The sequence below is a fragment of the Crassostrea angulata genome, chromosome 5 (genome assembly GCF_025612915.1).
Source record: "Crassostrea angulata isolate pt1a10 chromosome 5, ASM2561291v2, whole genome shotgun sequence".
Lineage (NCBI taxonomy): Eukaryota > Metazoa > Mollusca > Bivalvia > Ostreida > Ostreidae > Magallana > Magallana angulata.
Window position 1 is genome coordinate 48,967,687 of NC_069115.1, and position 27,324 is coordinate 48,995,010.

The following is a 27,324-nucleotide window of genomic DNA, read 5'->3' on the forward strand; positions in this document are numbered from 1 at the left end:
TAAGGAAAATTCAAAACAAATACAATACAAACTCAACGCAGAAATCAAAACAATTTGAAGCAAAACATGACAGAGGTACCCATTCAAAAGAAAAAAAAACCGAACCAAAAAAACCAAATCGAACAAAATAACAAAAAAAAAACCAAACCACAAACATTTATATAGTAGAAACATATCTTGTTATTTAAACAATTCCTCTAGATCTGAATTTTGACAACTGTTTCTTTAGTTCGTATCTTGCTGATGACTAAGGTACGGTTTATTTAGTAAATGTAACTTATTTCTTTCAAATATACGCAAATTGTGTAAAACCCCTTCCTTTGCCACCAATAACCGACCACCCCCCCCCCCCCCAAAAAAAAACACCCCCCCCAAAAAAAAAAAATCCACTGGCTCCTGCCCCCCCCCAAAAAAAAAAATGGAAAAGCCCCAAAATAACAACAAAAATATAAAACCAAACAAAACAACATCAAGCTACAAAATTAAGGCATCATTTGTTTTCAATAATACAACAACAATACCAGAATTTAACACTCTACGTAATTATACAAAACACTGTGCCGGATAATGATGCCAGTGCCAAGGTGGCATTTTTGCACCCGCTTAAGCTGCATATATCAAAAAATTCAAATATGCCATATGATAGACCATTGCTTAAAGAGTTAACAACCACCTTTGTTATCAGTGTATCTCACCTGTCAGGTAAGATATTTACCTTTCAAAAATGAATTCCTATAGGAAAATAATTTTTCCCATAGGAAAATCAATATTCCTATAGGTAATTTGAAATTTCCTATCGGAATACAAGAACTTCCTATAAGAATTTCAATTCCGATAGGATTTGATAAAATCCGATAGGAAAACTTAATATCCTATAGGAAAACTACATGTCTGACTTTTAAAAAATCCAATAGGATTGTCAATATTTCCTGTAGGAGAGTCAATTTTCCTATGGGAATTATCATTTTCCGATGGGATATTCATTTTTAAAGGTAAATATCTCACCTGTCAGGTGAAACACACTAAAAACAAAAGTGGTTATATACTCTCTAGACAATTGTCTATCATTTGGTATACATGGATTTTTCCGAAACTGCATCTTCAGCGGGTGCAAAAATGCCAACTTGTCACTAGCATAATTATCCGGCACAGTGTTACAAGTAGAATTCATTCATTCACATTTCATTTTGAAAACACAGTAATTTTTTTTTCATTTTTCAATGGTACATGTACATTCATCCATTGGTCTGTTGCATCAAATTGAATGTACATATGGATACCTTACATAAAATGTTCAAAGTATTTCAAAACATTTGAAGGAACGTATTGATTCATTGCATGTAGGAAATGATCACAATTTTATACAATACATTGTCTGGTGTCAATCGCAACTTCTCGGGCCTTTCCGGCAAGCTCGGAAAAACACCTCGAATGTATTACCTAGGCGTCCATGACAACCCCCCTTTTTGTAAAACTTGAAATAAATAGAACACATATTACGATCTGTTGAGATGTGAGCTATAATTCATTAAAGTAAACGATATACACTAAAATATAACACAGAAACGACATACAAGACTGTCTAGCCGATACTTATTTTAATGGGAAGCGACTCCATTTTGTATAAAATTCTAACATCCGGTGATGTTAATACATTCGAGGTGTTTTTCCGAGCCTGCCGGAAAGGCCCCCCCGAGAAGTTGCGATTGTGTCTAGTGTATGATTCGTTTACTTGTAAAAAAAATTGAAATTATTTCATGTTTATTTAAAATACCCCTCTCTACAGGAGTTGTTTACCATTACATAGACACCATTGCTTTGAAGTTTGTTCCGTATTTATTTAAACACTTCCTACACATTTATTTGAACGCTCCATGATGGCTCCGTTTGTAGGAACTGATCACCACGCTGTATATAGGATTTCTTGGCCTCATCTTCTCCTCCTACTTTGTTTACCTCGCAGAAAGAGACCCGGAAGACAAGAGGAAAGATTTCAACAGCTACGCAGACGCCCTCTGGTGGGGTGTGGTGAGTACAAATCCTTAAGGTGGTTTGATCATGCGATAGGAGAGACAACTCTTACGAGGATCAATTTATATTTCGTCATAAAATTGACATTATAGTAATCAGCCGTATTCAGAATTTACTCCAGAAATGTATGCCAAAACTGTTTTAACGTATTAATGAATATGAATTAAAAATCCGTTTGAAAATACATCAGTAGAAAAAATTTAACGAACGCACAGAGGTGTATGAATTACACCCTTATGCAAAACAAGATTACATTATAACGGCCAAAAAATGTAAAATGTAATTTTTCTATTCACAAGCTACATGTATAGTTTAGTAAAGAAACAATCCCACAAGTCCTAACTTTGAAATTCAATCTTGATCGAGTAACTCTTATATACTTCTGAACAGAGCCCTCCTCTCACACGACATTCAAATACTAGTAGTCTAAAACTGACTTTGAAAACCTAGTCCTCTCTTTAATTTCATACCTCTTATCTTTTTTTTCTCAATTCTTTGTGTTTTACATTTCTATTCGCCCAACAAATAAAATGTTTGCATTGCAATCGTCTTCCAGATAACGGTGATGACGATAGGGTATGGGGACAAGGTCCCGGAGACCTGGATGGGGAAGATAGTCGCCTCTTGCTTTGCCGTGTTTGCGATTTCCTTTTTCGCTCTACCTGCAGTAAGTTTGCTTCTAATATTCGTTCATTTTGAGAGTACTGTATTATTTGTATTGTGTGTTGCAGCAAATTTATAAACAAATCATCATCAACTCTCATCAACCTCACACCTAGCAAAATAATAATTAGAGCAGCATGTAACTTTATTTGTATAAATTTATTACCATTCGCTTTTGACAGAAAAGTTTTAAACCTTGATACAATTTGGTTGTGGGGAAAATAATGTAATTCCATATAATGGGTCTTTATAAATCTGCATTTGCCAAGTTGAATGAAGATTCAAAGACCACATAACTTTCAATCAAGATGTTTTGCATGCAGGAGATCGCAACACTAATCGAGTTTGAATGAATTTTAAGGGAATTCTTGGATCCGGGTTTGCATTGAAAGTTCAACAGAAACAAAGACAGAAGCACTTTAACAGGCAGATTCCAGCCGCCGCTACACTGATACAGGTAGGATGACCGAGGGGAGAGGAATTCCAACCTGAAGAATTAGACGTAGAAAATCTGCATTATCCTGTTATAATCTGTATTATGCAATCGTGTGGAGGAGACATATACACAGCGCGAATGCAAAACACGTTTATGTCAAACGATCGCCCATCTCTAAAATAATCACTCTCGCCCCCCCCCCTTTCAGTTAAAAATATATACATGCATATCTGATTTACTCGTTGGAGTAAGTTCCCGTAAACAGTCTCAAAATTCATGGGGATTGATTTGTTGGTGGGGGTTCACAAGAAATGCATCGAATCTGGTCCCTCAAATATTTTGGTTTCAAAATATAAGGTCAATCGCCCTGACGTACATGCAGTCTGTTAGTTTGTTGAAAAACCAACCATAATGGCATCATCTTATCGATCTTTGCATTTTTCCATCCTGTAATATGTGAGAATTTTCAAGCACTGTGCTTAAGTACATAAAATAGCATCGTTAATTTAAATCACACACAATCAATAATAAACTTTGTCCAAACATTTGCTATAATCTACAAATTTTGAGTCCCAGCAGAGTTTTCCCCCCAAAACATCCGCCTTCTTTCTAGCTAGGTTTCAATACTAATGAATTGTAAGGAATGTATGGACAAAATTCTCATTGTGAGAGGGTGATTTGATTTCAGTGTGTTTGGCGATGCTTTGCAGCAGACCCCTCCAGCCACTCGGAAGCCACGTGGAAAATTCACATCCATGACGCCTCCAACGAGGAGAACATGTTGGCGCGCATGGCCCGGCGCGCAAGTTTGACGCTCCGGAAGCGACGCTCTTCCCGAATGGACTCGCTTGGCAACCACTACAGGGAGAGCATGTCCTCGGTGTTTGTAGAGGACAAGATGGGTACGATTATAGCAGTCATATTACATGTAGAGTCAACAGGAACAGAATTAGATATCCTGATGGTTGTAGCATTCACACCATCCGCAAAGCCACCCCCCTCCGAGGAGGGGCGGCAGAAATATAGTGCTGTATTGTTGATTTTACAAGATTCTTATTTCAATCAATCGAGTTAATTAACACTAGTATATTTATGTTTAGTTACATGTATGATCGGAATGCCCTCTAATTTATTGGTTCTTAAATATTGTGATTATTTCGTTTGGATTCATCTGTTGTCTTTGAATAAATTTACAAGTGATTATTTTACATGCACTAAGTATTGTGAATGTAAAAAAAGTAAGAATATTCCTAAATTCTTACAGCCGGAACTCCACGGAACCCGCGGAGGGATTTCCAGAGGCAGTGTTCGGGTTCTAGTACGTATCATTCCAGTAGCCTAGCCGGCGACAACTATGATGACAATGATTATGACAATGAGGAGGCAGAGAAAGTAGTGCAGTAAGTTATGTTTACTCAGTGATTATGGCAATGAGGAGGCATAAAAAAGTAGTGCAGTAAGTTCTTATTACTCAGTGATTATGACAATTAATGAGGAAGCAGAAAAACACGGATGAAGAAAAAAAAGAGAAATATCTTTTTAACGGAAAATCATGGAGAGGAGATTTTTCAAAGCCCCCCCCCCCCTCCCCCCCTTCTTCACTGGCTAGGAAATAACAACACTTCGTATATAGTATTTCTACAAAAAAAAATCGCAGACAATGTGACAGCACCCCAAAAACCACAATATGGAAACCCTTTCAGACATGTCGATTATGTAACATGTCAATCTGTTTTCCGATTAATTGGGTTGTTTCGCGATTCCAGATATGATGGAGTGAAAATAAATGCATTTCCTCCATTGTCTATGATGTGACGTGCTGTTGGATTATTTACCGTCATTATTTCATGATGTCGGTGATGCAATTTTGCCATCTCTTGTGCAGCCAATTTTTCAGATGGCAGAGCTCTAGAGATGCGATCTCGGTCCTCGACTTAATTGAATGTAAATCCAATTTTTTCTGAATCTTCTTTTTCGCTGCAGATTAACAGACGCTCACAAAACAGCAATTAGAGTTATTAGAAAAATCAAATATTTCGTAGCCAGGCGGAAATTTCAGGTATTGTATATCTCTTTGTCGTTTACTATGATAATAAACTCTAAATGTGGTTGCGGTATGTTAACAGTGGTGGAACAATAAACTGAGAGATCTGTTTTCTCGACTAGAGTTCACTGTAGACTCCGATTACACCATATGTTATGAAAGATTTGTCAGTTGCATATTTACCCAAGATTCATTGTAAAGATGTGCTATCAGCAATACATGTATACCTATCCTTATATCTAATTATAGGAATTCAGTAAAAAAGATCATATGATAGCACGTGATGGAAAAAGTGCAAAAAAGTGTATCAGGGACGAATACAATGTTGTACCTTTTCCATTTTATAATACTTTTACGTTTTAAAAAGACTTGCTGCTCAAGTCCCTCTGGTGTTTTTTTTTGCAGCAAGCACGTAAACCATACGATGTACGTGACGTCATAGAGCAATACTCTCAAGGTCATTTAAATATGATGGTCCGAATCAAAGAATTACAACGAAGGTAACGATTTAACACCATAAAAAACAATACATGTAATTCAATCCATGTCATAGGAAGATCTAGATCTGCTTCACTTTGTGACTACATGTATCTTCATTTTCCAGGTTAGATCAAACACTCGGAAAACCCAGTACATTATATGCTAGTGGATACCACAAGGACCGAGAAAAACAGACAATCAGCGCAAGGATTGTTCGATGTGAAAACCAGGTACAGACGTGTTTCAGGGGGAAATTTCGGTGTTTAGTTTTGGATTACGAATATAAATCTTAATACATCATATTAATATTTTTATTGATTCTTTTTTTCTTTGGAATCATGTACTTTGTGAAATTTTAGTTTACTCTCGCTTCTACTCGCTTCTGAACTTAAGAAAAATATTTTTGTTTATTTAAAAAATCTCAGTACTGAAGAACTGATAAATTTCTCTTTTGCAGTTGAATAAAATGGACCAGAAGCTAGATCAAGTTTTATTTATGGTCAATTCCATACTCAAATCAAAGAATGTAAATGAATCCGCGCAGGAAGACGAAGTTTGAACCAGTTATATGTGTTCTTTTGATCATGTGACATGAAGTGACCTATGAACTTATGTGCAATTTGTTACGCAGGTTGTGATTTTTTAAATATTATACAGTTGACGAATATTTTCTTCATGTTGTAGTTTTTGCACACAAAATATGAGTTTGAACAATCAAAAAAAAAAAGAAAAAAAAAGAAAGATAATATATTATAGTTTAAATAAAATGAAATCTCAGGATGTGTATGCTGTTTGATCCTACTATGTTTAAAGAAATGCAAAATATAATGCATGTATTTTATGAATGGCGCTGTTGAGATTCTATAAAATGTATTAAAGAGATTTCAAGATTGATATGTGCATCATATATAAACATCCTCTTTTTCAATGGACAAGGGGTCGACTACATGTATTTACATGTATTCTATTATTAATGATATTGAATTTCTCATAATAGAATTTTAACACCCTAACCCAATTCACATGAAATAAAACAGTAACAGTAAACCTAGATCCTCTTCTCTCAGGAAAGTTCTGTCAAAATGGACATCAATATAGACATAAATGAAAAAAGAAATAAAAATTTGATATGCTACATGGATTAACCCGTGCACAAGTTCGCACAGAATTGAACTTATTTCGTTCTTTTGTAGGTTTATACTGAGAACAATGCGCCCGACATGTTACTTATGTGTTTCATTGATGTTTAAGAATAAAGAAAATTTAAAACTGTCTATAACAATGTCTTGAATTCTCTGAATTTAAAAACTTAAAAGTAATACATGTTAAAACATTCACTTTCAAAATTTGTAAATCCCAAATAATTGACCATTACCTAAAAACATTATTACTACTATTGTAAGTGTGGCACCTTATAGATGAAATTGGTACATTTAAAAATTTTAAATACCCCCCCCCCCTAAAAATGATAATTTCTAATAAAAACAAGCTTTTTTAAAAGTGTTCTTATAGGGAACCTAAAAATTTATACGATTACTTCCAGAAGAAAATAATTTCTTAATTTAAATCTATCTAGGATTTAAAAAAAAAATCCTTTATAGATTAAAATTCTGGTTAAAAGAAATGTTTCTTACGGGAAAATTACCGATGCATAGTCTGATATATTTAGTTTTTATAGGAAATAATTTTATGGTATCGGAAATAATTTTTTTTATACTGATTTAAGAATCGGGACATCCAAGTGTTTAAATGCCGTAAGTATTTTTTTTTTTTGCCTGACGAATTTTTCATAGAGATCATCAAATTTGGAAGGTAATAGCTTACCTGTCAGGTGAGTCTAAGACACATACACAAAATTAATAATGTTCTGTCAAAGCAATGCCTATCATTTGCATGCATAAATTTTGAAAACGGGGCCTTCGACAGGTGCAAAAATAGCATAATTATCATAAATATAAAGAAGATTTTATAATTGATATACTAGACAGTCATGTATCATTGAAGTATGTCTTTCAAGTGATTTTATCTTTGTCGTTCTATGAATGATCGACTCATACTATGTACAAGTTAATAAGACAAAAAGGGATATTCCGCTGGGTTCTAAAAATAGCAACATAAACACAAATAGCTGGCGTCTTTCTAAATACACTTATTCCAACAGTGTCCACATGGATTCAGCAGGTTAGTAATCATTTAACCATTACTGAACGTAAGATAACATCATTATATTGTCTTTACTTTTTATGTATCGTGTATTTTGTGTTAAAAGTATTAAGATTTGAAAGTATATTCAGAACTGAAAGTTAAATCTGTCTATTTGATTTAAAATGGTCAGCTTGAATTATTGTTTTCACTCGTTTTTGTTTAAAAAAATGAATAACATATCGAAAAGGGTATAACACTTTTTATTAAATGTACATTTGATTCGACTTTTAAAAGTTATTTCCCTTTCACATTGAAACGTTTTTCTTCTTCCTCATTCCTTTATATCAGGATACATTGGACAACACATGATGCACATGTACATACCCGATATCAGATACTCGATATATAAAGAATCGTTTATGACTTGGGATATCAATAAAACAAAATTGCTTAAATAATTGGAACATAAATATATGACCTTGATCAATCACGTCAATTTTACAATACTGCTCCAAGGTGTATATATTCATATAATGCTTTGCGTAACGACATGCGATAAAATATACACCAGGCACACCTTTCACGACATGACTGACAGAATTAGTTTGTGCAGTCTACACAAAAAGCCGAAGGAAAGGGTCAGCTTATTTAACATTTCTTTGATTGGAACCGTGTAAGACGTTGATAAAATATGTAATATAATAATTATATGTGAGGTTCATGTTCATAACCTAATTATAGACGCAGATATGGAAGTCTCTTGATTCGCATTGAAACTGGATGTTTTCTTAATGAAGGAATATGTAAACGTCTGTGTATATTCTGCTCAGAACAGGGTTTTGAAGATAAAACATTTTCTTTTAATTTCAATTTGTTTAAAAAAAAGGATAAAGCGCAATTACAAAATAAACATTAGGTATTTTCAATATTATACAATATTTAGTTAAAATACATTTTGATTTTGCGGCCCGACACGATCAATTCCACCGAATACATGTATATGATGCATATTTTTTTCTTTTCACTTAAAGCATGATAAAAAATAGTTTAAATCACATGCATCCATAAGATGTCCAGTCTGCTGGATTTTTTTTTTCAAATTCTATAGTTTAATTCTTAGTGTAAGCACACCCGACATAAATAGATCTTTTTACCGCCACTATACTATTGACACTTACATTCGTTGCATTTTGCTGGAAGTTATCACGGTTCAGAATATCAACCGACTTTATACAAATAGTTCTATATTGTCATTTCACAACGCTTGTAGGTTTTCTGAATTTATGACAATTTATTGGTTACACACACCACTATAAAACCAGACAGTACATGGGTTTTGAAATCATATTTCGACATTAGATCTTTTTTAGAAATTACTTCCCCTCCAAAAGGGTAAAGGCGAAATAATGGGCAAAGGCGCTATACCGCTTCGAGTGAAAAATAAGCCATAATTTGATTCCAATTAATTTGATTAATGTAAATATTATTTATCTGTTTTATTAAGCAATGAATACCCGTTAAATTATGCTAGATATATAAACTCTGGCTACCAACTAAGGAAAAGAAATATTCAAAAACAAATATCCTTAATAATATATTTTAGAAATGTCATTTGTCAATGTCCATGTAGGTCATGTAAAACATATTCGAAATTATGCATGCAGAAAGTTACAAATATCTAAAGTGACTTAAAGGTTCAAGGTGCTTAGTGCAATTTAAATTAGTTTTCACATATTTTATATATTAATAATTAATATCATTATGATAAACAAATACTTTTACTCACTTATAAGCAAGCATAACATGATTTTCTTAAGGTAGACAATGAGCCGTTATATATACTAAGTGATTAATAATTTGCTGCTCTCATTAAAAAAAATGTGTCTGTTTTTAGAAAATCACAGAAAATGGAGTACTTTTCTAAAGCCCCTGTGCAATTTTCGCAAACCGAGGTCCGTAAGTAATATCAAAATAAAGAACCGGGTCCCCGGAACTCAGTGCCTGTCGCAGTCATTCGCCGATAAACTGCTGGGAAACATTGACAAGCCCATCACTGTCATAGGCAGCCCAATGGATGTTAGAAAAGCTGCTAGAAACTTCCAAGAACAAAATGACGTCATAACACAATATCTTCACAGAAAAAAGAATGGGGCATCCTCACCGTCGCTGATTTCACTAAAAAACAAAGAAGAAAATGGAGCTCGCTCTGATGTTTCCAGGCCTGTCACTGATGATTCCATATCTGGAAAGGAAGCCGTGATTGAAATAGGAGATGGTGACAGCCAAGAGCAAGGGACGTCAACTTTTCCTCATCTGGTTTCAAACCCAGTTCTTTCTGGTGATCAAATTAATATCGAATTACTCGACAATTCCAAGGAGAACCCCATTGCTATAAGCGATGATTCCTCTGACGAGGAAGTAAACATTACGAAACTGCTGAATGGTAAACGAAAACTAGACGACACAAGTGTATCAGAAATCTCTGGTCCGTCAAACCAAAAACGTGCCATGCCAGACCAAAGCTTGTATGAAGACAAGACTGAAATGCAAAGTTTCCTTGATAAAAATATTTTAAGCAAGGAAGTGACCGTGGATATCATGGAGGATGAGGGCGAGAAGGAAAAATCCAATCAACGACCACTATCAGAGGAATCAGAATCAAACGAACCTGACCGTGGAAAAAGTGACGACGTACAAGATGTAGAACCCGCTGATATTGAAACGAAAAACGGGAATGGAATACCTTGTCACACTGTTAACAAAGATGAAACGCAAAAGTTCGTTGATAAAAACTTGAAGCGAAGTAGTCTGTATGGTAATGTAAATTATTCAATGGTTGTAAATGATGTTTCATCTAAAGAGAGCACCCGTAGTGAGGTACCCACCGATATCAACAAAACACCTCCGCGCGAAGAGTCAAATGCTCCGAGTCAAATTAACGCTTGGAAATCTTTATTACGTGATCATTCGCCATCATGTTCAAAAGCAGAGTTACCTTCTAGTTCCGTTTCACTATTTGATACGGACAGGAATTCAGAAATTCTAAAGAAAACTGAAGAAGAGACTCAGGCAGATGAAGAGTTGCCTGGTATAACTATGTCCGCTATCTTAAATGTTCAGCAAATGTCTGGCTTGAAGAAAGAGTACACGATAGAGAGACCGCGAGCTAGAAACGAATGCAGTCCAAATAAAAAAGACGATATTGACAAACCTTGTTCTCAGTGGAAAATCGAACTATTTGCTCGCTATTTTGATTTCGAGAATTGTGTGGAGGAACTAAATGTAGAGATTTCTGAGGATCACGCTAAATTCTCGGCTGACCTCGATCACATGGTGTCTGAGTTCAAAAGGAGAGTGGGTATAGCTTCATCAGCTGATAAACATCACAAAAGAAGTGAAGAAGGGACGCCGAACTTTGCGTCTTTATGTAGAACAGAAATGGGGACCAGACTGATCCTGAATGAAATACTATTTCCCCTGTGTTCATTTTTGGACTTTTCCGTTGAAATCGAAAGAAACGTAGATTGTCTGTACCTTCCAAACTGTCGATTTGACTATAGAATTTTTGATAAAGATGGTGAAATTGTTGGAGCAGTAGAGACAAAGAGCGCCGGCTCCTTGCGCCCCGACGCCGTGGCGCAGGCGGTGATAGAGCTGTGTATACTACAGACCGAACGCCTCACCAAAACCAAAGATTCCGCCAAACTTAACACGCCCTTGTTCAATGTGTTGACGGACGGCGTTCGGTTTGTTTTCATTGTTCTCAAAGGAAACAAGTTGCACTTTGAGCAGGCCTTCAATAGGATATACGTTAGGGAACTGTCAGATTGGGATGATGTTAACAAACTGTACAAATCCCTGATGCAGCTTCTGCGCTCAGAAAAATCCATGTGTGTCTCAAAAGAGAAAATTGATTGTGATCTGTGATTATAGCAATTCTTTTTCAATGCCAAATCACATGGCTCTTTTTAAAAAATAAATTCTTGAAGATTTTTATGATGGATTGCAGTTCGCTAAAAAAAAATGTGTGCCCACGTAAGGATTATTTAATCAGGATCACACAACTTCATATGAAACGGGTATTTGCATTTGTGTCTGTAAAGGTTGATGATGACTGTCAAATAAAATGTTACTTGAGTCTTAAAATTAAAAGAAACCCACCAATTATTATTGAATGATCATATTTGTATTTCATTGAACAATGGGGTTGTAAAAAATACCCATACAATGATATTACTTTTTTAGTATATTAATATGTAATTTGTTTTATATCAATTTTCTAGCGAGTTCCACATTTTCTGATTGACAATGCTTGAACTTACTCTATTTTTATATTTGGTGAATTTATTAAGAAAAGAGTTGTGTTCATATTTATTATTTGATTGCTGTGATCTCTATTTCATTTTACGTTAATGCTGTAAAAATGGAAACATTATCAAACTCATGTGCGGTTCAGAATATTTATCATATTTTTCATACATGTATTTTATTTATTTTTTAATATTTTAAGATTCAGTATATTTTTACGTTTATTTTGTATAAGAGTGTATGAATTAATTTATTTTTTTTATCTCTTGTGACATTAATAAATTGTTTACTTGAACATTAAATAATATAGATTTATAATATCAACAGAAACTTTGTACCGTCGGCTTTAATGTCCTTCTGGTGAAAATAAAATGGAGAAAAAAAGTTTAAATTGGTCATTCTTTATCCTTAATACTTACTCTTGTACCTTTTCATATTAAGAGATGTTTTCACGTTTTAAACACATAAATTGTGTATTTCACTTGAAATTCTTAGACTTTTTTGGGTGCTAGAAAATTAAATATCTGTCTTAAATATCGATAGAAGTCAGTATTAATGGCTGTCATAATCATGATTCAAGAAAGGAAACCGATTTATAGCAAACTCTGGATCATTTTGATATTTTTAATGTCCGGCACAATTAATTTTTAAAGCTCAGGCTAAAAATTCAAATGATACATATTAGTTTTACTTGTTAATGATTTGAGCTATATTCTGTGAGGGAGTGAACTACTCGCAAATGGACCATTTCGGAAATTTTGTTTGGGGTTGCACTTGCAAAAAATAAAAAATAGAGGTAGTCCTCATTATTAATCATATATACTAACCGGAGCAAATTCTCAGTCATTACAAAAGTCTTGTATCGTTAGAATTCGATATTGAGGCAGTGGATATGATACAAGCATGTTTGTTGCCATCTGTCTCCAAAGTTCTTTGAGAATCCACGCTCTTTAAAAGGTTAACATTGACCCCGCTCGAATTCTCCATATGATAAGGACTGTGTTTGACCCGAGTGTTATGACATAGACACAATGATTGGAGCGGCCATCTTTTTATCAGGTTCAATTTTATTACATATCATTTTTTAACGATTACGCAAGTACTACCTCCTTAAATATGTATAGATGTTTTTGCAAGGTGTTTTTAGTGTCGATTTTCTTTAGAAAAATCATTTCGTTTTATTTTATCTCATTGTTGAAATAAATTTAACATTCCGGAATATATGCATTTGTAAAGTCCAACAAATTAAAATGATTATTAATTTGCAAGAATTGTTAACATATACAGTGGTGCGGTTTGTTATATATTGTAACTCAACTCTAAACAAAACCCAGAAGTTACAGTGATTGCTAAATGCTGTCTTATTGTATTTTAATTCATTAAATGACAGTGGCGCGACTTTTTCTGATTTTCGACAGCACTTTGTTTGGCATTGTCTGCCGACACTCCCTGTAAGGACATCAGCACTGACGCCTGTCGTCTGCTTGTCGCGGCCTCTCCCAACTTCTGCACAACTTCGTCAGCACAAACGGAATGTCCGTCCTTCTGTGGACTATGTTGTGAGTTGTAAACATTTTATTAAAGTGTATCAATGTCCTTTATGCATCGAATTCTTATTTTTGGATGTTGTCGGTCCTAAAACACACCAAACGGCGCAGAAAAATTGAAAACCGCGCGTAAGTCAGGGATATGAAACATACTTGGAACAGTCATATTAACATGTTACATGTATTTAGTTTGCTTCCGCGAATAAACATTTAGTGCCAGAATCTTTGTCAAAAAAAAGTTTTTACTGATTGAGCAATATAGCATGAAAGTCTATAAATTTACAATTTTAAAGACCGAGTACTTTCAATATTTTTTGATTTCTTTTTCAGCAAGAACGTGTTACCAGTGCCACGAGGTTGACGATCCTAAAAGCTGTACAACTTCTATTAACTGTGGAGTCGGTAAAGTAAGGGGTTTTTCAATCAGTCTTTGCATAATTTTGCAGTTTTAAGCAGGTGAAAAATGTGTGATTTTCTGCAGATAGTACAAAAGACAGCTAATGTTTGTCAATCATCAAAACTTTACAAAATTACTGATTTTGACCAAGATACTGATTTTCAAAATTGGCTTTACAGCAATGCATAGTTTCGGAGACAATCGGAGATGACTTCATTTATCATTACAACATGGGATGTGTTGATAAATCGGTAAATTTGCTTTTATTCATTTTGTGACTTTAATATACAATTGATGTTATAATTTCATTTTGCTTTTGTCTAAATCAAACTCCTTTCTTACAAAAAAAGGAAAAAAAAAAACTACCGAAGGAAAAAACTAACCCCCAAACCTCGTCCCTCAAAACCATCCAAAATTAGAACGCCAACAAAATCAACAATAACAACAAACTAAACAAACTAAAAATCAAAATATCGATATCTTACTTATTCATTTTAAAAAGTGCATGAATGTGTAATGTAATTAAATGTTACGTTGTCATCTGTAAAATTTAATCATTAGTTTTGTTCCTCTGGGACTGATTTGCCGCATTCCCCGCCCGCGGTGGGAAGGAGAACCGTGTACAAACGTAACCTACAGTTTGGCTGCTGTGACACGGATCTCTGTAACAACAAACTGCCGTCTGAACTGACGCGTAAGAATGCCCGTTCTTATGTTCTATGGAGATTAATGTTTGTTGGACCCTAGCAAAAAGACCAGTTATATAAATATAAATGGGGTCACATGTTGTGACCTTATTTACTTTAATAAAACTAGGAACATCTCTCAAAATAATTTTGACTTCCTCTGTGATTTTTTCCTTTACTTTTTATTCTGATAATTTCATCATTATATATAGAAAGGTTATAATTTACGACTAGCCGATAACTGATTTTGTAACCGGTCAACATGTAGGAGTTGCTGTCCTTAGAATAATAATTGCAACTTTTTATATACTTATTGCAGCAACAACCTGTCCCACTGGAACTCACGAATTTAAGGATGGACAGGTGCAACTGTGCTATTATCTGCTGAAACAAGAGCGCAATGCCGACGACGGCGCCAAAGCATGCGCTGACACATTCCATGGAGGAAAACTGGCCTACATTCCGTCAAGAGCTGCTGACGACTTTATAAAATCATCCATTGGCTCCGAATTCCGGTTTGAATTCAACTTTTGTATTATCAGAATATCAGTTATGTTAAATCACTTTAGGCGTATGTGTCGTTTCACCATAAGAATGGTTATAATATTTAAACTGATAAAAATGGGATGGTTATGTTGAATCAGAAATATTAAGAAAGTCAAATATTTGCGTAAAAAGATAATTATCATCCTCTTTATAACTAATATATATTTTTAAATTCTAGAGGTGACAACTCGGGAACATTTATTGGAGTCTTTGACAAAGAGCACGAATTGTCGTTCGTGGATACGGATGGATCCCCTCAGGTATTTTTCGACTGGCGACACGGCCAGCCCAATGATCCCAATGTCAATGACCCGATCCGTGAACCTGCCCAGGACTGTGTGATCATGTATCCAAACGACAGAGAACATTTTACTTGGCAAGACAGACCATGCGAAGTACTGGCTTGGACTCTATGTTCCATCAACATTCACAAATAAAACTACTATATCCTATTAAGAGCCTAACGTGGCAATTTGATTTTTTTTCATCACATTGGAGCAATTTTTTAAAATTCGTTATTTAGAACTGTAATATTTTTACATAAGCATTTCAATAGTAGAATTTAAAAAACTCGAACAACGATCCAGTTTTGAACACTTTATTTGCAGACACTCCAATATTTAGTTATATTTACATTTCCCAGTGTCTTTGCCTGTGATAACACTACGTATCGATTTTGTACTATATAACCCATAATACAAATGACTTCAAATTGAGGCGCCAGCGGGGTTTGCTTATTTACATTCAAATATTAAATCGTACGATGGCTTAAAATTATATAAATACACTGTATAAGTAATAAGGAATCATTCTTTGAATATTATGAGGTGATAATTTCGGTCGGGCGTGATCAAATCTATCATAAAGCCCTTCGGGCTTTATTGGATTTGATCACGCCCCGACCAAAATTATCACCTGATAATACTCAAAGAATGATTCCTTATTCCTTATATATTCATCGGGTTTAGGATATTTCATAAACAAAGTCGTGTTTGGTTTAGTGGATTACTATTCGTGTTACATGTACTACACATCATGAATTTACTGTAGATGTAAACGTCAAGCTCCTTCTTCGCTAGGTATTTACATTCAGTGTATATATTTTTTTATGATTGCATGGAAATCTGAGACGTTCAATTTCCCGTGAACACACTTAGCCTATTCACGCGCCATTAGCCTTACCGTAGAATTCATCATGCGTTTTGAGTGTATTTAATATTGTAAGATTCAATAAAACGCTCAAACTTAAATAACCAATTTGATATGTAGTTCTTAAAAATAATCATTAAATGATATCAACTCGTTAATAAAAGAGATTTTTTTCTACAAAGTTTCTAGCACTATACTTTTAGTCGCGGAAGCGAACAAAATAACCTGTTAATATGGCTGTCCCATGTTTGTTTCATATTTCTAAGTGCTTATATGAAGGTCTTTAAAGCGACGATGTACAAATACCTCACACAAATTAAAATTGATATGCATATAAATATGAACAATGGATGCTTATTTTTATGATTTCGGCGGTCCTATAACACAAGGCAGTGCACATAAATTATCATTCCGCGCGTTAGCTCAGTATTTAATTTGTCTAAACCGCCTTGGTGAGTTATAGGACCGACGACATCCAAAAATTAGCAATCACTGTGTAATTGAACATAATACCCGGCACAATATAATGATGAACATTTCAAAATTACTAATGGTAACTAAGAAAAGATTTCAATAAAGTCAAATAGCTCACCCATGCTTAGAATAAGGTCCCACCTGTAACCCCGTACTTGCAAAACACAATATTTGGAGAATCATATGTGTGTAATTCAAAGTAGAATTTGTTCCATTATTATTTTTTTTTAAAGAAATAAACAGCAAGATAAAAAAAGAAACACCGGGATGTCTTTACATTTCTAAATATGTTTTCTTTTATGAATCTTTAGAAAACATAATCAATTTATATATTTACATTCAAATATGTTTGAACTATATATGAAAAGATGGAATAGCAAAAACATTTATTTATGTTTATCTTAATACATTTATTCATCAAAATCAATTATTAACCCTTAGATATATTCAATATTTGGAAAATGTGGATTTAAACTGGCGTATGCGTATCAAAACATCCAAACAGTTTTTAGAACTTCTTTTCTTTTTCTTCTCTTGTCTTTTCTTTTATAGGGTGTGTGTGTGCTCCATACTTTTGACATAGTTTTGTCAAAGTCTAAATAAGGGCCAATTAGAATTAATCTATTTCAATCAACCAAAACTTGATAGATGACCCACTCTAAAAAATATCATTTTGTATTCCAACAATTAAACGTTTTAGAAAAATAAAGGAATTTTAAGTCCACATATTTGTGGCCAAAGTATTACATAGCATTTAATCAACGCATTTTGTTGTGACTGAAATGTTTCATTGGTAAGAACACCATACATTAGGAGCCCTTATAGAACTACTTCGATATCACCAAAACTTAAAGCAATATTTTTATCTAATCGTTTTACAGTTAACGAATGTCCTTTTGCAAAATTGTATACAACATTATGAAATGGATTTAATTTGAAAAAAAAATAATAGAATTTGAAATTGAATTTTACGGCTAAACCAAAGAGCCATTTGTGCTATCTAATTCACCCATCTTCTTTTAAAAAAAATGATCGATGTGCTATTAAAGATTTCAATAAGACGGCTAATTCTTCTTTGATTTGCATTTTTATTAAAATACTTTTCTTCTAGACTGTATTTTTTCATCATTTTTACATTCGTTACAAGTTTTGAAATGGAGAAAACTCCATCTTTACTTTACTTATATTCATATTTTGCTATTTCTTTCCTTAATTAGAATGCTGCAATAAAGGAATCTAATCCCATTTATAAAATGTGATTTTGTTGAAATTCCATTTACACTTATTACCAGAATGACACCAGACATGCGTCATGTCGGCAGTTCTAAATTTGATCACCACCCGAGTATTTGTTATGTTCTTCAGAATACCTTATTGTCTCATAAGAGCTCTCCTTTAAAAGAATGGTGTGTTGAGTTTACAGACACAATAATCAGGCTCTTTGTTTTGTATAGAGTACATGGAGTGAATTGTATTGTGGTTATATTTGTGTGAAGATCCAAAATAAATTTTTGTTATATTTGTTTTAGCGTTCTTGAGTTTTGGACTTAGAAAACCCTCAGAAATTTTTTTCCCGTTTAGTGTCAAATATCATGTCTTAATCATTATTCTCTTTTCCTCTTTCTTGTCATGATGTGTCATTAGCACATAACGTATTTTATTGCTAACTATAACAACGACTCCCTCCTTCTTTTATTTATGTTTACCGTGGCAGAAACAAAATTTGTAACAGAAGCGAGCAACTTTGCATTTTCAAAGCTGTCGAACATGGAGTGATTCAATATTTTGATTAAAAAAACTTTTGAAAATAAGATGGTAACAAACAGTGTGCGAAGGATTTCTAGATATATACATCATAGTACCCGATGACGTCATAATAGAAAAGAATGTTTTAAAATGACGGCAGAAATGAACAAGTATAAAAAAGATGAGAAAAAGAGTTTTATTCTTTGCGTGGAAATTAGGGTACTATTTCGTGAAAAAGGAAATATGTTTTTGGTAAATTCCACTTTCGTTGTGCCCGTGAACGAGGAGTCTGAGATCAACTCGTCTATTCATACATCACTAATGAGCAACGACACCAAATCAAACTCCAAAACGCTAGGATCTCTACCTACTACTTTCGCTTACAACAACAAGAGTTTACAAGCTCAAATTCCTAAATCCAACTTTCCTCAGCAAAAAAATATGCCTTAAAGAATAACAGATTATTGCAATCCATGGGCGCTGCCATATTGTTACAATCATTACTATACTTCCCTGCTGGGTTATCTCCAAGAATCTAAGAGAGGGCGGCATTGATGCTGACGTCAGGAAGACACCTTAGAAAATGTGAAGTTGAAACTTGAAATTGAAGTAAAGAGTTATCACCTTGACACTGAATTTATTTAGAAAGATTTTGGATCTCAGAATGATTCTTTTTCACAAACAGCTAATGAAAACTAGAAGGGAATATTTCAAAATCAGTGTTTATCAAAGTCATCTAATTTAACTTGTATATAAAGAGTTCCTTAATTTGTTGATATGAGTTTGAACATTTTGTGTTGGAGTTCATAAATGAACACTGCTCAGCATCCTTTGACATTGTCTTTTAATTATGTAATCCTTCTGACAGCTTAAACTAAACATACGTATAATTTAGACCTAATCTAAGAAAACAACAAATCCGACAAAGGATCTATAGAGTATTTGAATTAAAAAGTATTAGTGAGAAACCCCTAAAAAGGAAATTAAAGACATTGATCGACTGCCACTTATTCGTACAAAAATCTGAAATTTGACGGTCTCATTTTTCATAAGTTTTCCATATATTGAGACACTGTCCTCTCATGGCATGATTTACCTCATCATTAATATAATAATTAATTTACTTTAGAGTTTTTTTATGTTTAAGACACATACATTGTGCATTTTGCTAAATTTTTTATTAATTTGCTAGAATATAAATATCCGTTTCTTATATTCGATAACGGACACTATTTGTGGCTGTCATGATCAAATTCAATATAAATGGGAACTAACTGATCTGTAGATAATCTTCTGCTCACTTTGAGTTATTGTGCGTAATATACTTTACTTACTTTTCATATGGAAGCTTTGAAATGTATGGATATTTTCACTTAATTATGATTTAAGGTCTATTCTTTAATATTGTAAATAACTTGTATTGCAAATGCACCATTTAGGATATATCGTATGTGGCTGTACAACTAAAAAAGAGAGGAAATCCACGTTACTTATCTTATATCATTAAACGAAGCCAAATCTCAGTCGTTACAAAAGTCTTGTATGTGAAGGCGGTGGATACAAGCACGTTTGTTACTATATGTCTCCAAAGTTCTTTTAGAATCGACGCTCTTTATTTCATGAAGTTAACATTGACCTCGCTCGAATTCTCGATATGATAAGAACTTTGTTTGACACGAGTGTTATAATATAGACGCAATGATTGGAGCGGCCATCTTTTTATCAGGTACAAAAATATTACATATCATTTCTTAATGAATGTATTGTAACTTATTAGCATTTTATAAGTACCCTTCAAGTATAACAAATGTGTGTGGCAGTAGCAAAGTGAGCTTGTCGTTAAAGTTTTAAAACATTTCTTTAGGAAAACTACTTTCGAGTTAAGATTCAACTTATAATCTCAATACAAACTTGAATATTGGGCTACTTTCATAAAATCATAAAGAAAATACACATGCATACATACCTTGTAGTAAACGTGACTCTGTCTGCATACCATTGAAATTTGTGTAAACATGTTTTCTGTTTGATCTGTTTAACTGTTTAATTGTAATAGTTTCTACCTTTTCCAGTCGAAATATGTCTTATACTTCTAACTGTCGGCTGTCGATGGTATTCTTAATAGCAACTCTTGCATCTGATATAAAAGTACAAATTATCAAAGTATTTTTGGCAAATACCCAGTAAAGCCCAAAATTTCTAAATATATCAAGTGTATTAACATTTCCTAGTTTAGTAGTTTTGTAGTAAAGTTACATTAATGATTGAAAGGGATCTTTTCTATATTTTTAAAGGTGCTTGGTTGTTCATGATATTAACCATCAGATATACCTTTGATTTTCAAAAATTCTAAACAACAGACATTTTGAAAAAAGAAAATCTATAAATTTTAACTTTAAAGGGTTTTTTTTTTACAAACCTTTTTTCTTAATGAAAGATTTATATATTGTATCTAAGGTTACTAGTATTTTCACCACGTGTTTTATATCTCCATTCCAGATGTGCAAAACATTCTATTCTATGAATGTTAAACCTTAAAGTTTGAATATTGAAGTCCGATATTTTTTGCACCGAAACCTTTGTTTTGGCGATACTTGATTATTTGCACAACGTTAAATTAGTAACAAAAGAAACAGTTGTTTTTAAAGCCCCTTTTGATAAAATTATAATTATTTAAAATGGTGTTTTGCAAACAATAAACATTAGCTCTGATGAGCTATTTTTTGACTATGTAATACTATTACATATAATTAAACTATTAAATATACAATATCAGTATCACACTACTACGATAATAACTACAAACATACGACAAGGATACTTTGAGACAAATAATACCACAATAATTCTGAAATTTAATCTTTTTTGGAAATTTAGCGAAAAGCATAACAATTACAACAGTTTCTATAACAACTACTTATGTTTGATTTGAATTGCTCAAAAGAAGTAACGTTTCCAAATGACTTTGGTAGAGGATTCCACATTTTTGCAGATTCAAATCTATAAGTTTTCGATCATATGTTGTTGATCATACTTTCGGTAAAACAGCTGTATTTGTAAATCTAAAAGAATATGGCATTTCTTTAATTTGGAAAAAATCCAACTGGTAAAAAAGGCTTTGTTTATTTAAAATCTTAAAACATTCTATTGTCAATGTTCTGATACATTGTGTACGCCGGAGTTTAGTGCGTGGTAGTTTTGATTTTTGAAGAAGATACCTTTATGAATTAATGCAATTGTCATAGACAAATCGCAATGCCCGTATCTGTATTTTTTCATTTGAACAGGTAATAACTTTAGACTGCTGAGATAAGCCTTGAAAATATAATATTTTTTTCCAGCAGAGTATAATTATGTAAAGTATAAGTTTGTGTGCATTTTGTCCCAATCGAATTAAATGATTTTTCACATTTCAGGCAATACCACTGAATTTAATATTTCTCTGTTTGCTGGTACATGTAGAAAATTGTTTAAGTTGACATTAAAACCAAAGATGTATAGCGTCTTCTCCGTGTTTGAATGAAAAGTACCTTTCAAATCTACTAAAAACACCCCTGCGAAAGTTATTGTCATTTAAATTTTAGATCACGTGGTTTTTTTTTACCCTTTCAGTTTCGCAATAAAAAAATCGTGCCTCGTGTTTATAGTCTATTTTAGAGAATCTGGGTACTTGTAGTCAAATATAAATTATAGAGGTTTATTGATTTTAAACTTTATCTTCATTAATTGGTGGATAAAATTTGTTCAAGAAATAAATGTGACAATACAAAAAATAGTTTTTTTCTGCTGTTGCGACAATTAACATGCGTTGTAGAGACCCCCCTAAGAATTAATTTTCGATCCGCGCCTGACCTAGGAATAACATCAATAGTGAAACAGGCTGTACTATTTTATGCAGAATGTTCCTTGAAAATGGCTCGATATACTAAGTTTTTATGCAAAACGTTCACCCATCATTTTTTTTAAAACATGGTATTGCACACCACAAGCATCAAACATGGCTATGATTTTATTAAGCAACCCAATGTTTATATTATCAACCACTCTACACGTGGTTGAACACGAACGATAACTCTGTTCTGAATATCATCGTTTAATTTAAAAAACCGCTGGATGGCGAAATAAGACATACATCTTAAAAGATGTTGATGTTTTAACATAAATCAAAGTAGGATATGATAAGAAAATCGACCAGTACTTACGTATTTTGAGAATATTATCCGAACACTTATACTTCCGCTCGAAATTTCACAGGAACTGAACAAATCTCGGTGAAGTCTCGTGAACTTTCATTCAATCACCTCTGGATTTATTACATACTTAGCAAAGATAAAGAAAACATTCCGAACACATTCGCAGGGGTGAATAATATATACCAGTGACTGCCGCAGTATAATTTTCGAAACCTAGGTAGTAGTTTTACAGTAGTGTCTGTAACCACTGATGTTCTGGACCATGATTACTTCCAGCAGAAAGCAATGAATATAAGTGAAAACAGGATGAAGCGTAATTTTAAAAATCGGTTTATTTTGAACGTGCTTATTCTCAGAATTATACAATTTTAAACAAAAATGCTACATAAGAGAAGATACAAGTCATTTAAACTTTCTATTCTTATCATGCTTTAAGTAAAGAGAAAAAGAATACTATTTGGTGGGATCAATTAAGTGACCTCAAAATTAAGAGGCCTACGGGTTACCAATAAGACACACAACTCAACGCATTTATATATAATACTTCATTAGCTGTATACATGACTGTATTTGACAGGTCACTAAATGAAAAACATGTATTTGTTTAATTGTCAGTTAAAAGATCACGTTAGTCCAAACTCAATATTATAATGATGTATACCAAAATGAATTCAATGTAATTGTGAACTGAAATACCTGTAGAACATTATGTAATCGAATTTCTTATTCTTATTGAATATTTACTATTTTCCTATACATCTCTTGCAAAACCTTACAAAAAGGATTTTAATGATGTAATTGGAGAAAGTTAAGATTGTTTTTAGCCTGGTAAATGTGCAATATGCTTTTCTTTAGATGTATTTAAACTAAATATTGTTTGAAATGAATTGAAAATGATGGATGTTTGCAAGAGCCCTGTGTTGTAGAGAAATTGTACGCTTAGTAGACTATAGTGTTTCATAATAACGTGGTATTTAAAAGTTATCGAACATTACTATCATTAAATTGAATCAACAAGTTCTTAAAAAACATGAAAGCATTTTACCACCACTAAAATTGTGTTATGGTTTTAATTTAAAGAACATCTATTGAATACGAATTATTTCCTGAATGTCGGTTTTTGGAACGCAGTTCGCAGTTCGCCATTGAATAGTGAACTGCGTTCTAGAACGCAGTTCGCAATTCAAAAACTAGAGATAAATGCATCACCATTTTCACAGTGGTAGTGATATAACACTAGATGCCCCTGAAAATTTCGGGCCCCAAATATGAATTCTTAGTTTTGAACTGCGAACTGCGTTCTAGAAGTGGTAAACCACCAGTAAATGCCCCTGAAAATTTCAGGCCCCAGATATGAGTTTTAAATTTTGAATTGCGTTCTAGAACGCAGTTCACTAATCAATTGCGAATGCGAACTGCGTTCCAAAAAACGATTGCCAATGATTCGTTGGTTGTAATACTGTAAGAGATCAACCAAAACGTAATGAAATTAAAGTTGTCATATTTATGCTTTTAAAAAAATTTCTTTCACAAAATGGTGGTGATATTTTTTTCCTCTTATTCCCGACAGCACTTTGTTTAGCATCGGCTGCCGACACTCCCTGTAAGGACATCAGCTCTGACGCCTGTCGCCTGCTTGTCGCGGCCTCTCCCAACTTCTGCACCACTGCATCAGCACAAGTGGAATGCCCATCTTTCTGTGGACTTTGCAGTTAGTTGATAACAATATTATATTGATCGATGTCATAATGTTATACATTTTTCATAAGGTATTTTTGTCACAAAGATTTATCGTTTCAAATACCGAAACCTTGACTTCCCTTGCTTGAAGTTTTGCGCAATTGGAACGTCCCCCTTCAGACGGAGTAATTAATGAATTATTATCTTAAGAACAGAAAACAAAATAAGTGCAAGATGAATTCTAGAGATCAAAATCGAATGTCTCTTTCATTCATCTTTTACCTAAGATGACTATGTTTTCTATTTTGATAACTATTTACTATCTTCTCATCGTATCGCGGGTTTCGTTTTATCGCGGTATGTTAAAAAAACTAGCATTCCGTTTTTTCCGCGATTTTCCACAAAGAGCTCATTCATGCACCAACCTCAGGATGAGTGCAAAAATGATTGTCAAATATATCGGCAAATAGAAATTTTCTCACAAGTAATAGTTATTTAAGCGGTAAAGCGAGTTGAAAAGTCCACAGTGTATCTGATGAAAAATGTAAATAAAAAGCATCAGAACATGCCATTTCATATGCACTGTGAGTGACTTTGCTTTTATGATTATCATATGATTATCATATTTTGATTAAAAAAAACCCGTCCTTTTTAATTTTTAATGCCGCGCTACAATCGAATTCTCTAAGTTTTAAGATGAATAAGACTTGTGATCTAAACAACCTAACAAAATAAACGGAAGTAAGTCGGAAAAATTTGATGTTCCTCAGAAAAGCTAGTCTAATACAAGCTTTATGAATTGCATTTAATTAATGACATCTGAAAGTGACAATTTTGGAATATTGTTTTTTAAGGGAAATAATACGTACCGCGATATTACGAGACAACAGTAAACCTATCCCCAAAAATGATTTCAATATCGATATCTTGACAATATAAATATTTACAGAACATGTCGTAGTTTTCAATAGATTCAATTTACAAAAATTAAACCCATATGCGTTTTTAAGCATGCGTACTTTAAAATGGTTTGAATGTTGGTTTTTAAAAGCAAGAACGTGTTACCAATGCCATGGTGTTAACGATCCTACAACTTGCACTACTTCCGTTAACTGTGGAGTCGGTAAAGTAAGAATTTTTTTTCAATTACGCCGAGTATGGTTTTGCAATTTAATCAAATATAATATCTTTGAAAGATTGTTTGTAGAAGAGACAACTATAATGGTTTCTATTTTATCAAAATTGTACACATTTGCTGATTTTGACATTTGATTTTGCAGCAATGCATAGTATCGGAGACAATCGGAGATGACTTCATTTACCATTACAATTTGGGATGTGTTGATAAATCGGTAAATTTAGTGTTATAAATTCTATGAATGTGTAGTGATGACACACGAACGACATGAACTTTCTTTCAAGTGATTTAATTAAAAATAAAACAAATTTGTATTCAGTCTAATAATTAAAGTGTTCATTTAAACAATTTACTTGGATGTGTGATGTGATGAAACTATATGTTATGTTGACATCTATGACATTTCGTCAGTATTGTACCTCTGGGACCGATCTGCCCCATTCCCCGCCCGCGGTGGGAAGAAGAGCCGTGTACAAACGTAACCTACAGTTTGGCTGCTGTGACACGGATCTCTGTAACAACAAAATGCCGTCCGAATTGACACGTATGGTTTTCTACATTATTTGATGTTTTATTGAAATTTAACTTTGTTGAATGCTAGTACATATATCAGTTAGATATATTGGAGCCGTTTTAACAAAAGCTGGAATTTTTAGCGGGATGTTACTTTCTAGTTTGCTGATCAAAACAAGTTATTTCTGTTCTGATGTGTGAAAAACACGATTTTTCAACAAAAACAGACATCCGTGGAGGAAGTCGAACAAGTGCGATTGCGTTCAATCGATGTATTTATATCTATAAGCAAATGACTGGAAAATTAACCATACGTTAGATCCAACCTTCAAATCGGAGTTTGTCACTTACTGCCCAAAGTCTAAGTTCTTGTCAAAACGACTTTCTTGTAATGTGACCTAAGCTTCAATTAAAATATGATAAATAGGAATTTCCATCCTTAGTATCATAATTGCATTCTTTTATATACTTATTGCAGCAACAACCTGTCCTTCTGGAACTCATGAATTCAAGGATGGACAGGTGCACGTGTGCTATTATCTGCTGAAACAAGAGCGCAATGCCGACGACGGCGCCAAAGCATGCGCTGACACATTCCATGGAGGAAAACTGGCATACATTCCGTCAAGAGCTGCTGACGAATTTATAAAATCATCCCTCGGGTCTGAGTTTGCGTATGTATTCAACTTACAATATAAGTCGTATTATATAATATAAGACTTAACATTTGCCTTTGATTTAAATTTATATGAAGAGATTTTAAGCAGCCAGCTTATAATATTGATATCAATAAAATAACACATTGGTAAATGAGATTTGTAAATTTGATAGAGGTGACCACTCAGGAACATTCATTGGTGTCTTTGATAAAGAGCACGAGTTGTCTTTCGTGGATACGGATGGATCCCCTCAGGTATTTTTTGACTGGCGCCACGGCCAGCCCAATGATCCAAATGTTAATGACCCGATTCGAGAACCCGCACAGGACTGCGTGCGTATGTTCCCTATCGACAGAGAACATTTTACCTGGCAGGACAAACCATGCGAACAACTTGCTTGGACTCTATGTTCCATTAACATTCACAAATAAAATTATTGTTTCCTATCTAGGGACATCACACGTGATTTGTTCCTTTCTATGACAACCG

General features: G+C 33.6%; 3 protein-coding genes across 6 annotated transcripts in view; all 3 read left to right on the plus strand.

Annotated features, from left to right (window-relative positions):
• LOC128185076 (potassium voltage-gated channel subfamily KQT member 1-like) overlaps positions 1–6,566 on the plus strand; it is a 30,407-nt gene extending 23,841 nt beyond the window's left edge. For all 4 annotated transcript variants that reach the window (XM_052854751.1, XM_052854749.1, XM_052854748.1 and 1 more), the window contains exons 7-15: positions 1,894–2,028; positions 2,588–2,698; positions 3,056–3,151; positions 3,819–4,032; positions 4,395–4,530; positions 5,114–5,189; positions 5,580–5,674; positions 5,779–5,884; positions 6,112–6,566. In XM_052854751.1, coding sequence (XP_052710711.1) covers positions 1,894–2,028; positions 2,588–2,698; positions 3,056–3,151; positions 3,819–4,032; positions 4,395–4,530; positions 5,114–5,189; positions 5,580–5,674; positions 5,779–5,884; positions 6,112–6,213 — 1,071 coding nt within the window. In that variant the 3' untranslated portion in view covers positions 6,214–6,566. The remainder of the gene's footprint in view (positions 1–1,893; positions 2,029–2,587; positions 2,699–3,055; positions 3,152–3,818; positions 4,033–4,394; positions 4,531–5,113; positions 5,190–5,579; positions 5,675–5,778; positions 5,885–6,111) is intronic.
• Positions 6,567–9,677: 3,111 nt separating this feature from the next.
• On the plus strand, positions 9,678–15,738 carry LOC128185835 (uncharacterized). The gene is made up of 6 exons (XM_052855507.1): positions 9,678–11,715; positions 13,985–14,061; positions 14,231–14,302; positions 14,613–14,745; positions 15,057–15,252; positions 15,462–15,738. Exons 1-6 carry the CDS (start codon positions 9,678–9,680, stop codon positions 15,718–15,720), a joined length of 2,775 nt encoding a protein of 924 aa, XP_052711467.1. The 3' UTR covers positions 15,721–15,738.
• A 4,489-nt stretch (positions 15,739–20,227) lies between these two features.
• LOC128184306 (uncharacterized) lies at positions 20,228–27,299 on the plus strand. The gene is made up of 7 exons (XM_052853741.1): positions 20,228–20,378; positions 24,416–24,556; positions 25,577–25,653; positions 25,806–25,877; positions 26,075–26,207; positions 26,655–26,850; positions 27,008–27,299. The coding sequence occupies exons 1-7, from the start codon at positions 20,351–20,353 to the stop codon at positions 27,264–27,266; spliced, it is 906 nt and encodes a 301-aa protein (XP_052709701.1). The 5' UTR covers positions 20,228–20,350; the 3' UTR covers positions 27,267–27,299.
• Positions 27,300–27,324: the final 25 nt, after the last annotated feature.